Source organism: Gopherus evgoodei, unplaced genomic scaffold (genome assembly GCF_007399415.2).
Source record: "Gopherus evgoodei ecotype Sinaloan lineage unplaced genomic scaffold, rGopEvg1_v1.p scaffold_67_arrow_ctg1, whole genome shotgun sequence".
Classification (NCBI taxonomy): Eukaryota; Metazoa; Chordata; order Testudines; family Testudinidae; genus Gopherus; species Gopherus evgoodei.
Window position 1 is genome coordinate 346,156 of NW_022060088.1, and position 14,024 is coordinate 360,179.

Sequence of the window (14,024 nt, forward strand, 5' to 3'; positions counted from 1 at the left end):
GGTATTTGTTTAAAACTCAGTTATGCACGTTGTACAGAGCTCTCTGTAGGGGACGATGTGGAGCCACGCTATGCTAGGGAGAGCCGTCAGGAGGTATGTCTCCCTTGTGGCTGCTGGATGTTTGTGTGATCCTTCCCCACACAATTATGTCCCTAGAGTGACCAAGAACTGAGCAGACATAGGAACATAAGAACGGCCGTACTGGGTCAGACCAAAGGTCTATCCATCCCAGTATCCTGTCTGCTGACAGTGGCCAATGCCAGGTGGCCCAGAGGGAGTGAACCTAACAGGTAATGATCAAATGATCTCTCTCCTGCCATCCATCTCCACCCTCTGACAAACAGAGGCTAGGGACCCCATTCCTTACCCATCCTGGCTAACAGCCATTAATGGACTTAACCTCCATGAATTTATCCAGTTCTCTTTTAAACCCTGTTATAGTCCTAGCCTTCACAACCTCCTCAGGCAAGGAGTTCCACAGGTGGACTGTGTGCTGCATGAAGATCATCTTCCTTTTATTTGTTTTAAACCTGCCACCCATTAATTTCATTTTGGTGATCCCTAGTTCTTGTATTATGGGAATAAGTAAATAACTTCTCCTTATCTACTTCCTCCACATCACTCATGATTTTATATACCTCTGTTACATCCCCCTTAGTCTCCTCTTTTCCATGCTGAAAAATCCTAGCCTCTTTAATTTCTCCTCATGTGGGACCCGTTCCAACCTCCTAATAATTTTAATTGCCCTTCTCTGAACTTTTTCTAATGCCAGTATATCTTTTCTGAGATGAGACAACCTTGCTTAACCGAGTGGTTTCTTCGACTCTTCCCTTGAACAAGCAAAGGACAGAGAGGGTGTTTTGTTTTGTTTTTTTGGTGAAGTCCCTGTCCCCCTCGATCACAATTTAACCTTTAACCTGGGGATTAGACAGAAACCAGCGCTAACCTTTAGCTTGAGCTGGTCTTAATATAGCTTTGAAATCACTCAGAGTAATTGTTGCACACTTTTTTCATGCAGTATAATCCACATTTTTAATACGTGCTGATGCAGGCATGGTTCATATCCTTACTAATTGAATACAATATAGATAGAATAAAGAAGTTGAACTTTGTAGCTGAAACTCACAAGTGGATGAGAGAGAATGTAGAGTCACGTGTGGTGTTCAAAAGCCCCAAAAAATATTAATCTGAAAACATTTCCTCCCTCCCCATAGGGTTCATTGCTGCGGACATTAAATGTACGGGGACTTTGACCGAACTGTATCTTATCACAGACTACCATGAGCATGGCTCCCTGTATGATTATCTGAAATCCACTCCCTTGGATCCAAAAGCCATGCTAAACCTGGCCTATTCTTCTGCTAGCGGCTTGTGCCACTTGCACATGGAGATCTTTGGGACTCAAGTCAAGCCAGCTATTGCCCACCGGGATCTGAAAAGTAAGAACATCCTAGTGAAAAAGGATGGAACCTGCTGTATAGCAGACCTAGGCTTGGCAGTTAAATGGTTTAGGTGAGTAAAATGAGGTGCATTTCTTTGTGGGTGAATTCTTTCCTGCCCCCAGGCTTGTTAATGTCAGCAATAAAATGGGTGTTTTTTAATTGAAAGGGATCGGAGAGATACCACGGTATCTTTTTGTATCATTGACATGCATCCGACGAAGTGGGTATTCACCACGAAAGCTCATGCTCCAATAGGTTTGTTAGTGTATAAGGTGCCACAGGACTCTTTATTGTTTGTGGGGTGTAATATATATGATACACCCTTATACTGTACTAGGGGCAGGTACAAGTCTGTGACATCTTATGCGCATTTAACTTGCACAGTTTCAGTTTTATGCGGTTGGCAAAAACAAAAAAAAGAGAAAAAATAGCAATTTTAATATCGTACTTGTAGTGCGGGCGATTCCGCCCGCCATTACACTCAATGTAATTTTGACTAGACGCGATTTTCGCTTTATGCTCTGAGTGCGGAACGTAACCCCAGTGTAAGATGCGACAGACCTGTATATTATATATTGCATGTTTATAAACAGCGGTTTTGTATTTAAATGGTAGTTCTAATAGTTCCATTTTCAGTAAGTTGTCCTTAATAGATAACCAATTAATATTACTGTATGCTGAAAACAACATGTTAAGAAAACAACATTTAATGAAGATTTGATTGGTATCGCCTGCATTAGCGTTAAGTCTAATGCTAAACAAAATCTCCCAAATGTTGCCAGGGTCCCTATTGAGTCTTCTCTCTGTTGTGGTTCTGCATTTGAATGCTTAATACCACCTGAGGCAAGTAAGCCTTTTAAGAAGTTGGGGGCTGGTCACAGTCTGTACCTTTCTCTAGAAGAACTGTTCCATTAAGATTATGCATTATTTTTGACCTTGTTCAAGAGTGATTTTTGTTTGAATTTGTTTTTTCTCCACATCCAGTTGGGTTTTCTGAGGTGATTTTTTTTCAGATTACTTTTTGTATGTTTGATTTTTTTTTCTTTTCCTTTTAGTGATAAAAATGGGGTGGACGTACCACCTAAAAAACTGGTAGGCACAAAGCGCTATATGGCTCCTGAGGTGCTGGATAAAAGGTTGAATAGGAATCGCTTCCAGTCATATCTCATGGCCGATATGTACAGTTTTGGACTCATCCTTTGGGAGGTAGCAAGGAGATGTGTGTCAGAAGGTAAATGGCAAACATATTGTTGGTAAGTGGGACGTGATTTTTCCTTGTAGCAGCAAACTCCATTTATAACCTGAAGCTTCAAGTTCCGTCCTTTCTTTCTCGGTAGTAGATTTTGTTGCAATAAACTAAGCTGGGTAGACACCTTGGCAGTCCTGAGCCTATTCATTTCTGCTTCCTTGCACTGAGGGCTTGTCATCTTCAGTCTTAGTTTAACAACAAAGATTTACACTATGTTTTAGTAGCCTATTTAAAGATGCAATGACTCATCCCTGTGGTGGGAACATGGAGCTAATTTGTGGGCTTTTTCAGGGAAGGTCTACACTGCAGCCAGGATTGACTCTCTGAGATCAATCCACCAGCGGTCTGTTTAGTTGGTCTAGTAAAGACCGACCAGATCAACTGCAGATCACTCTCTAGGCAACCCCTATACCGTAACCCTGATGAGAAAAGTAAAGTAAGTCGATGGGAGATTTTCTCCTGTCGCCCCCCACCCCCACCCCATGGTGTAGACCCCGCGGTAACTCCACCTAACGTACGTCGACTCCAGCTACATTAGTCACGTAGCTGGAGTTGCGTAGTGTAGGTCAACTTACCGTGGTAGTGTAGACATAGCCTCAGAGTGGTAAACATTTCTGCTGGAGTAGGAACACTCTGCTGTTTGAGCAGAAAAAAAATGAGGTGATTTTGCATAGGTGTTACAGTTGACAAATGATTTAAACAGACAACTATTAGGCAGTTGACTGTTTTTCTCTCTCTGTTATCTTTAAAAAAGACAAGTTGCTTCCGTGGCAAGCAGAAATGCAGCCAGGATGCAGGAATTAGTAAGAGGGAAGAGAGGCACCTATTCAGTCATCACCATTCCAACATCATCCTGAATTTTCCTTGGATATCTGCTATCCAGGTACAGAATGAGGCCCCGATATTACAGTTGGATGCTATATGAAGTCATCGAGGCTCTCTGTAGGCCCATGAATCCACCCATGTGTATCACATTGCAGGATCAGGTCCAAAATCCGCTCATGCTCAGATTGTGAGATCTGGATCCCAAATGGTATTATTACAGGCCGCAAACCCAGAAAAGCAACAAAGAGTTCTGCGGCACCTTATAGACTAACAAATGTATTGGCGCATATGCTTTCATGGTTGAATACCCACTTTGTCAGATGCATACTTCATTTTCTTCAAAAAGATGACCCCCTCTCCAAAGCAAAATAGAATAGCTCACATGGCTAATACTCTTTAAGCCTGGTCTACACTGGGGGAGGGAGGGGATTGATCTAAGATATGCAACTTTAGCTACGAGAAAAGCATAGCTAAAGTTGACGTATCTTAGATTGACTTACCTCCCATAAGGATTGATGGCCATGGCTCCCCTGTTGACTCCGCTTCTGCTGCTCGCTCTGGTGGAGTTCCAGAGTCGACGGGAGCACGTTCGGGGATCGATTTATCACGTATGGACGAGATGTGATAAATCGATCCCCGATAGATTGATTTGTACCCACTGATCTGGTGGGTAGTGTGGACGTATCCTTAGTGTCTATGCTGAGCAAGACAGAGGTAAGTGTGACTGGTAGAGTCCAAAAGGGTGTAGTTGATATAGTCCAGACATCCTTAGTCCCCTGGGATTTTTATCCTGCAGTTATGATGCATCTGGAAAATGTTTCTTTCAGGAATAGTTGACAAATACCAGCTTCCATACCATGATCTTCTGCCCACCGACCCCTCCTGCAAGGACATGTGGGAGATCGTGTGTAGAAAGAAGCTTCGTCCCGCATTACTCAGTAGATGGAGAAGTGACGAGGTAAGAAATCCTTTTAAAATAAAGCAAGTTTTATTACGTTGCCATTTATCTGTCTTCAAAACTGTTGTGATTTCACCCAGAATAGACACGTGGGATTTTCAAACATAGCACTGTGCCTGTTAGGATCAGTGAGATGGTTATATTCGATTTTAGCACCTGCCATGTTGCCCCAGAACGGAAGGGCCACTGAGGTAGATGCTCTGATTCCCTGAGGAGCTGGCCTGAAGTCTTTTCAGAAAGATGTGTTATGTTTTTCCTACCGACCGGAATCACATCGTGAAAGCACGCAGACTGTATGTTTCAGCTCTGCTCTTATGCATGTTTTCCCTTTCCCTTGTCAGAATTACTGTTGTTAAAGACTAGCTGGCCAGAAGCTCAACCTATTTGCAAAATTACCCGCTGCACAGTGTACTGGGTACGACTGTTTGCTTTAATGCAGGGCTACGATTGTCAGTGGCCCTTTTTCTGAGAGCCCTGGTTCTGTTGCGATGGGGGCAATCCCAGGCTTGCAGTTCTGAGGGCATGATTCCAGTAAGTTTCATTTTACCATTTGTACACAATACCACAGCGTCCAGGAATCGCAGCCAAAACCCTCACCTACTGCACTTATTTAGAAATACAGCTAACGGGCTACGTTGGGGTCCACTTGCCTTTACACTGTACCTTTTAAAAAGGAGATTGTATTGTATCCGCATCCGATCCGCCATCTGCAAAAATTCATGGGGGGTGCGCTGGCAGCTGTGAGGTGTCTGCGTGGAGTTGGCAGGTGGAGACACGGCTGGGGGCTGCTCTTGGTGCGGGCAGGAGGAGAGTCCGCTGCAGCTCCCTGCCTGGGTTCCACGCCAGCGTGGCCGAGGGGAGGGAGGAGACCTGTGGAGCTGCACTGGGGCTGCTCGGGGGCCCCCGGCCAGGGCAGGTGGAGGATCCGCTGCTGCTCCTCACTGCCGCCTGCCCAGTTCTTACCATGGCCAGGCAGCAGCTCTGAGCTGGCAGCTGTGAGGAGCCTCCACTTACCCTGGGCCTGAGGCCCAAGCAGCCCCAGTGTCCCTGCCACGGTTCCTCACAGCTGCCTGCCAGCTCTGACTGTCTGAGCCCTGTGCAGATTTGTAGCCACAGCTGCGCTGCTATCTGCAGAAATGGTCCGCGGATCGAAAGCAGCTACTGGTGGATTTGCAGGGCTCTAGGTATCGATGCATCTCTTTGCCTGCACATGTGTATGTTTCCCCTAAGAATGGGCTCTAGGAAACGGCATTCCCAAGCGTACTGGTGTTTTTCCTTTAGGGATGCTGGGTTTGAGGGGAGGGGAGGATCTGAACTCAGTCCTCTGAGAATTTCTAATGAATCAAAATGGCGTTTCTGCTCAGTAGAGCAATAATGGATGTACCTCAAACAAACTTGCCTACTGACAATGACGCTCTGCGGAGGTCACTCATCTTGTGGAAGGGGATAGTGTAGTGCTGTTATTGTAGCAGACAGGTGTGGTTTGGGAATAGCAGCATTCGGCTGAGCATTTGGCAGTTGGATCAAAGATCTCAGCTGCAAGAGCTGTAAGCGGTCAGAGAAGTGGGGTGTGGGTTAACACCCCCCCACACACCCCCATCCCTGGAAATTTGAGTACTTGTTTAACAGTGAAGGAACCACCTGTCTCGCACTGCCGCTGACCAAAGCCTAACGGGGACTTCATCTTGAGAGTCAGGCAAATGGGAAGTTGTGTTGTAGTGTGGCTGGTTAGAAAGGATTTAACGCAGAGAAATAAAGAATCTAGTCTGGCTGCTACCACCCATCAGGTGCTGGGCAGGCTTGCTGAGTTAGCTACTCTTCTCCGAGCAGTTGGCATCACCAGCTCCAGGATGGGGACCACACTGCCAGGTAGCAAACCTAGTAAATTAGTGCATGCGACCACATGGGTTCCAACCCATTTTTATCTAAGACACTTTCAGAAAAGAATCTGGCTTCGTTGGTTATTTAGTAAATGCTGCTGCGCTTTTATGCTCTGCACCCACCTTTCTGACCTGTGCTGTTTCACTGTTCTTGCCATTAATGAAGGAGGGTTCATGGAGGTAGTATCAAGGAGTGGTGATGAACAGGGCCATCCCTTGGGGTGTGCAGGGCCCAGACATCACCCCGATTCACCCTATCCAGGGGATGGCTCTGGTTACAGGACACTCCTATCTAGGGCCCCTCTCAGGCCGCTAAAGCCTTCCTGGCCTTATGCAAACATCAGGAAGGGTTTTTTCCAAAACCATTTTTTTTCAAATATAGCAACAGGGACTTGCAGTGATTTAAATCCTAGGATTCACCCCAGTGCAGATGGCCTGCGAGGGCCCTCTGTGACGGAGCAAGGAAAGGCAGAAGAGCTGTGCATCACGTCCTCTGTACCTCCTTTCCCATGTCAGGAGCAGTGACTGTCCCCCAGTGGGCCAGCACAAAAGAAGGAATCGTTGTGGCAGACAGCAGACATCGACCAGATCGTCTCATACTATGGGGATAAGGGTAACATAGAATAGAGTCGGGTGAGTGAGAAGTCCTGCAAGACAACTCAGTGGGACAGCAGCTGGAAAAGCTGCCATGCTCAGGCTGTGCTGAAGCCTGGGGTCACTTTGCAGGCTGAAAGAGTGAATTCTACCCTATCGTCCGTGTTGCATTCCAGACCCAAAGCCCTGCTGCACAAGGGTCATGCAGCCCACATTAAGGGGAAGTTATCAGAGAGGTTTTCCTTAGCATCCAGGGAAGGGAGATGGGAAAAGTGCTTTTCTGATGTTGAATTTTTGAACCAAATGTGGAGCCCAGTTTGTTATAAATGTTCAAATTGAGTGACCTGCTGAGAACTGCAGTCAATATACAGAAAATGTCATCCCATCCAGCGTGTACCTTTCTTTGTGGCATAGCAGCTGGCATCACCTTTAGAATACACTGCAGTTTTTTGGGACAGCAGTCTTACATTCCAGCTGACCCAAGTATGAGCCTTTTTAATCTTTTCTTTCCACAGTGCCTGAGACAAATGGAAAAACTCATGACACAGTGTTGGGCTCACGACCCTGCTTCTCGGCTCACAGCCCTGCAAGTAAAGAAAACACTTGCCAAAATGATGGAGTCACGGGACATTACAATCTGAATCAACAAAAGACATCTCTGGCGAAAGCCCATCCAAAACGACTTTCCCTTATGGTCAGAGGACACAAAGAGGAATCAGAAGCATTCACTAATATGGATCCTGAACACAGTCATGCTTCAGAGCAACTGTGGATTTAACTAACATCTTTTGAGGAGAGGAGCCTTTGCAAAATCAGCGGCCTTTGACACACAAGATCAGAAAAGGCTCGTCTGCTCCCTGTTTGCATGGGGAACTACCATTTCAGTAACTGGTTCGAGATTATGCATTTTGTTTTCTGTGAAAGCCCATTATTTTTATTTTATTGTATTTTTGATTGTTTAAAAGAAGACACTGTTTTAAATTTTTATGAAAATGAAACTTATTGTGAGAAGTAAAGACCTATATTATTACATTAAAAAATCAGAAGAAACTGTGCCTGAAGATGAAAGTAAAGTGACTTTTTTTTGATTTATAAAAAGATTTGCATGCCACCAGAAAACAAAAATATTGAGGAGCGGCTCTGAAGTTAAAAGAAACTGTCTTAAAAGCTACCTTCGTATAGAGACTACTTTTCACAGTCTCGTGTGTTCTGTTCTCTCGGTGTAGATGTACCCTGATTAGAAAGCTTCCCTATGTAAAGGTACTACTTTCTTGACTTTCTGCCGGTGGCCTGTCACAGGCAGAACTTACTGAATTGGAGAAAAACAGAAGCCATGTAGCAATGGCAGTTCTGTGGGCCTTGTGGTTTTTCATACACCCTTTGGATTTCTGGTTTCGTTAGTTTCTAGGATAAGCCAAAGCACACTTTTTCTAGCCTTTTTTACTGAAAAGTAAAGAATTTTTATGTGAAAGGAACAGGTTCACTCAAGAACGAGTTTAGTTCATCTTAACAGCCTTTCATTTACCAGAGAAACCACTGGTGAGTGAAGCTGCTGTGAACCGCATATGAAAATGTTGCATAGGAGACACTTATACACAACACGAGTGAGAGTTCCCCTTCAGCATGTGAAAGAAGCATTAACGCTTTTAGGAAAAAAATATCCCGTTTATTCTGGGAGATTATTTGTTGTTACTTTTTAAAATGTAGTGAGACTTCTTAACTTCCTGTTGATAAGGACTGAAAGGAGGGAACTGCTGACAGTTAGTTGATCGTGCGGTTTGGATTTGTTTAGGCAGAATTGGACCCAGTGCTGCGTTTCTCTTTCAACCAAAACCTCCCGCTGCAGTCAGTGGAGGAGGTGAGGGGTGGGCAATCTGGTCCAAGCTTTCGCCCATTATGAAGTGTTACTGTTTATGAAGAAAAATTCCATGGTTACTGCACAAAGAAACATTAGTTCTCAGAGTCCCTTTTGAAACACTGTTTGAATTATTTCTTTATTCTGACCATTATCAGGTCCTATCACTTTTTTTTAAAACCTAGATATGCATAGAGAATTCTTTTTCTAAAATGCATACAAGGTGTGACATTTCTAACTTTAGGAAAACATTTCCCACAATATGTTTTTCTTCTCCAGTTATGTTTAATAGAAGGTATTTGGGAGAAAATTAACAAAAATTTGAGCTGAACGCTTTCAGAAATCTGAGACCAAAGTTCATTCCCTAAATCTGCGTTTAGATGCAGGAACAAGAGGCCCGATTTCCAAGAGCACTCAGCCCTTTTGGAACAGGCCACTGATTTTGAACACCTAACTATGGATTTAGAGCCTAATGTTAGGCTCATGGTTTTTTTTAAATCTTGGTGTGAAACTTTAGCGTTCTTGTTACTTTAAACAGCCTTTGCACTAACCTCTGCATCTCTGGGTGGCATTGCTCAGTCATGGAGTCTTCCACCTGAGGACTTGTAAGTCATAGTGCTTTCATAAGGAAAGGAATTGTGTTTCCCTTTTTGGACAAAACTGATTTATTTGTATCACCCAGGTAAACGTCATTTGAGTTCAGCTTTATCGCTTGCCTCAGTTATTTATAGGTTGAAAAAAAATGACTTCATATTTTAAAGCTGATAAAAATGTGCAAAGTTCAAGACGTTTGAACAGAAGAGTTTCAGTATTGGTTAAGCATTTTCTAAGGTCAATTTCCATGGGCTTCAGTGGATGATGCATATGGTTATCTGAGAGCAGGATCTGGCCTTCTAAAGCAGTGGGGTTCTGTGCTTTTCTTTACTGAAATGTTTGTTTTCCAAGGTGGAAAGAATAGCACAAACCTTTTCTCTTTCTTCTCCTGTGTGCACTGAGTCTAGACAACTGTACTATAAATTACCCCTTTTGTGGTGTCACCATTGGTGATTAGATAATAGTGGTTAAAAATGCAAAACCTCAAAGTAATTAACGACAGTAGACGGAAATGGGAAAGGAAATGAACCAGCGATTGAACAATTCCTCATATACTGTGCCTTTGCAAATTATTTTAATCCTGAGGTCCTCGCTCAGATGAATAGAGAGAAATTTTTCAGGTTGAATAATAACCGAGGGACAGATCCTGGTCTCTGCCACTGCTCTAATTCCTCAGTAACTCTGATGAATGCAGTGGAGTTAAATCAGCTTTTGCTGCAGTAACAGACAGCAGAATTAGGTCATGAATAAGAAATGCCCAAAGAGGGGAAATATGTTAATCTCCATTTTGAGGACAGTGAAGGTGCTAGAGGTAATCTTCACAAGTTCCACCAGTCATAGCTGTGTGAGTTTCCAGCAGTAATCCCCAGCAGTATAGAGATGAACATGCTGCAGGGAGGGTTCTCCCTAACAACGACCCTGAAATGACCCACTCCAAAGCTGTGAGGCCCAGACCTTGCTAGTTCTCCTGCAGATGGTATCCCAGGTGGTTTTTCCTTGTCCATTTTTCCCCAATAGAAGGAAATGTGCATCTCATTTATGTTAAAATATTCAATTTTTTTTTAATTTATTTTTCCCAGACTTATCTTAGAGCGGCTCAGCTGCCATTGTTCTGGTGATTGGCAGGCACAGTGCAACCTCGCTGTTCAGCAACTTTCAGATAGACTCCTCCAAGCGCCCTGAACCAGATGCTCTCAGTATGTAGCAAGGGAGAGAGGCCTCGCGCCAGCCACTCGCTGATTGTCCCAATGAGTTCCCAAGGATTTTAATTTTTTTGTTCATGAAAGGAAGGGATTCTAAGATGCCGGTTGGCAGGTCATAATATTTGTTATGTTAAGATGTTCAGGTTTATATGTTATAGATATAGATATATTCAGTTGGGAGTTAGAATAACTCTCATATGTGGATTAAGAGGAAAATATTGTGGATGATAAAGCACTAAATGAAATACAATATTTATGCAAATGCGCAGATTGACAAGTAACAGTGACAGTGCTATGTGGGAGGAGGGGAAAGAAGAATACGAGGAGATGCTGGGCCAAATTTTGCCCTCAAACCACACGCAAAATGGTCCAGGGCCTTCTTCAAACTACTGCAATGTCACTTTCAGTTTTAGCAGAGGGCTTCATCCTGCACCAGTGGAAGTCAGCGGCTTACGAACGAAAAGACTTCATGGAGAAGCTCAAGTGTTGTCCCTTCTCTAGCATAAACAAAACAGTTTCTTCTGAAGGAAGGTTGCCAATGTAAAGACTTTTCAGAGACTAATGTGCCTTATGGAACCTGTCAAATTAAAAAACTTTATCGGGGTTGTGGGAAAATCACTTGGACTGCATGGACTGTATTGTAAGTTCAGGACATCAGTAATTGACCTCACAGTCCCATGCATCATAATTTGTGCCATATACACAATAAGTTGGCAGAAGTGTTAATGGGCTAGACTGGACCTCAGCATTGGCAGGCAGCCTGTCCACTGCACCCCCTCTCCCCCGTTTTCTGACTGTCAGAACTGATGCCTCCATAGCACAAGTTAAGCCACGGTTCATTGTTCACAGCCAGCTGACCCTGACACTACCAAGACATGAGGCTCAGAATGAGACAGGCATTTTGGGCCATCCCCTCTCCAGTGCAGATAAACCCTATTGGAAGCTTCTGAGACTCTTAGGAAGAAACTGTAAGGACAAGGCTCTCTGCTCCCCTTCTCCCAGTATGGAGCCCCAAAAACCATGAGTTTGGGATCTGGTAGACTTGCTATTAATCATAGAATATCATGGTTGGAAGGGACCGCAGGAGATCATCCAGTCCAACCCCCTGCTCAAAGAAGGACCAATCCCCAGACAGATTTTTACCCCAGTTACCTGAATGGCCCCCTCAAGAATTGAGCTCACAATCCTGGGTTTAGCAGGCCAATGCTCAAACCACTGAGCTATCCCTTCCCCCACTACTATAGCTCTTACCAAGGAGGAAATGAAAAGCTCTGGCATAATTTCAATGGGTCAGGAAAATTAACCAAGGAGAAATCAATGGTTAAAAGCTATTCAGGAAGGCCAGTACTAAAATACATTTTAAAGAGGAACTGTAATGTGGAGATAGCCTATAGACTAACATCCAGACCCGTGAGATAGATACATGTTGCTATAAAAAATGCAAACAAACCACAATCGAGGAAGAAGGGTGGATTGATGTAAGCAGCTATGAAAAAAATGGAAGAAAGTTGATAAGGGAAGTAAAGAGAGACAAGGAGAAATCTGCCAGCAGAGTAAAGGTCAACACGGAGAAGGAGTTTTTGAAAAGGGTAGTGGGAGAATTATCACTAATAATTCAGAGCAAGCAGAAGTGTTAATTAGTGGAGAAGGAAAAGCCCGATATTAAACAACTACTGTCTAGTTAGTGGTAACAGGCCAGTGTTCCAGCCCAGTCAGGTCTCTGCAATGAGGCGGGTGCATGGCACGAGATCAAGGGACATACCAGACAGCACTGTGGGAGGCCCTTTAGTACAGGTGAGCCCTGTCACTTAGCAAGCCTCTGAGTATGAGCCCATCCCACACATCGCCCCTTCTAAATTAACAGTACATCCCCCCATCCCCATGTAATAACCGGGGGGGGGGTCCCAACCCCCAGTCTGAGACCCCCGAGTTAGATACCTCCGTCTGGGTCTGTTTCTGTGCAACTGTAACTAATCCAAGGGTGATGCGGCTGCACTCCAGCCCCGCCGGACTCCAGCTTTTTCAATCCTTGCCCCCCCCCCCCCCCCCCCCCCGTGTGCGGCCGGCAGAAAGCCAGCCCATGCCACAGCGTTCCTGCTCGGCCTAACCTAGGCCAGAGATGCACCCTCCCAAAGCAGGGAAGTTGTAGGCCCTCCCTCTTCCTGCCCGTTGACCTTGCCGAATGCCGGGAGGCCTGTAGCACCGAGCCTGAGTAGGGAGCGGGCCAGATGCTCCTGGGGGCCCGGCAGCCACTTGCCTCTCTGGCCTCTTCTGTACTCTGGATGCTGGAGCAGCTGCTGCACGTGAGCCGCTTCCTGCTGTATCCTCCCGCTGTCATGGCCCCAGCCAATGGGAACGCTGGTCCCAAATGCCGCGCTGCGCAGACTGCCGGATAGCGCGGGACATGGACTGGTCCAGGAGGCAGGGGCGGGGCCTGGCTCCCCGAAAGAGATGCTGCTTTATTCCCCTGCACAGTGTGTCTGCACCCGGGGCCGATGAGGGAGGCGGGATCACGTACAAATTACCAGGGCCTGGCAGTCCAGAAGGGGACCTGGGGCCCGGCTTCGTGGGCCCTGTTTAGCCGGTCTACCGTTGCTGAGGGGCCTGTCTGCACCACCACCACCAGGCCAACTCACTTTCCCCACGTGCTCCCTGCACGACCGGGAGCAGCCGGCTTGTTCCTCGCCCCTGCTCGCTGCTTCCCTGTGCCAGTGCCTCGGTTCCCGGTGAGGCTGCTGCTTTCCCCCACCCCTGAGACCGCACAGGCCAGGCTCCCGTAATGGCTGTTATCGCTTGAGGAACCTGCTCACCGAGCCAGGCCAAGCCCTGCACAGACCCAGAGCCAAAACCAAAACCCACCAAAAAGCTGAGAAATAAGCACACGCCAGCGGCTGGGGCACAGCAATAACTGAGCCGCTCACACTGATTACCACCCCCCACCCCCGCCGCTGCACGTGTACACAGCCCACACTCACTGGAGACAAATGGGAGAGTGTTGTGCTACCCACCGAGAGCAGGGTCATTGAGTTCCACCAGGGACTAGTACCTGCACACACGCACACACACACACACACACACACACTATAACCCCATCTCCCTCCCTCTCTCTCTCTCTCTCTCTCACACACACACACACAAACACACTATAACCCCATCTCTCTTTCACACACACACAAACACACTATAACCCCATCTCTCTCTCTCACACACACACAGAGTAACCCCATCTCCCTCCCTCTCTCATGCGCACACACACAAACACACAATAACCCCATCTCTCTCTCTCTCACACACACACTCACACACTGTAACCCCATCTCCCTCCCTCTCTCTCTCACACACACACACACACACAAACACACTGTAACCCCATCTCCCTCTCTCTCTCTCACACACACACACTGTAACCCCATCTCCCTCTCTCT

At 45.8% G+C, this 14,024-nt stretch overlaps 1 protein-coding gene across 1 annotated transcript in view; it reads left to right on the forward strand.

Annotated features, from left to right (window-relative positions):
- LOC115643684 (bone morphogenetic protein receptor type-1B-like) overlaps positions 1–7,589 on the forward strand; it is a 30,362-nt gene extending 22,773 nt beyond the window's left edge. Inside the window, exons 8-11 of the mRNA XM_030547701.1 lie at positions 1,215–1,512; positions 2,498–2,673; positions 4,344–4,474; positions 7,464–7,589. Coding sequence (XP_030403561.1) covers positions 1,215–1,512; positions 2,498–2,673; positions 4,344–4,474; positions 7,464–7,589 — 731 coding nt within the window. The remainder of the gene's footprint in view (positions 1–1,214; positions 1,513–2,497; positions 2,674–4,343; positions 4,475–7,463) is intronic.
- The last annotated feature ends 6,435 nt before the right edge of the window (positions 7,590–14,024 follow it).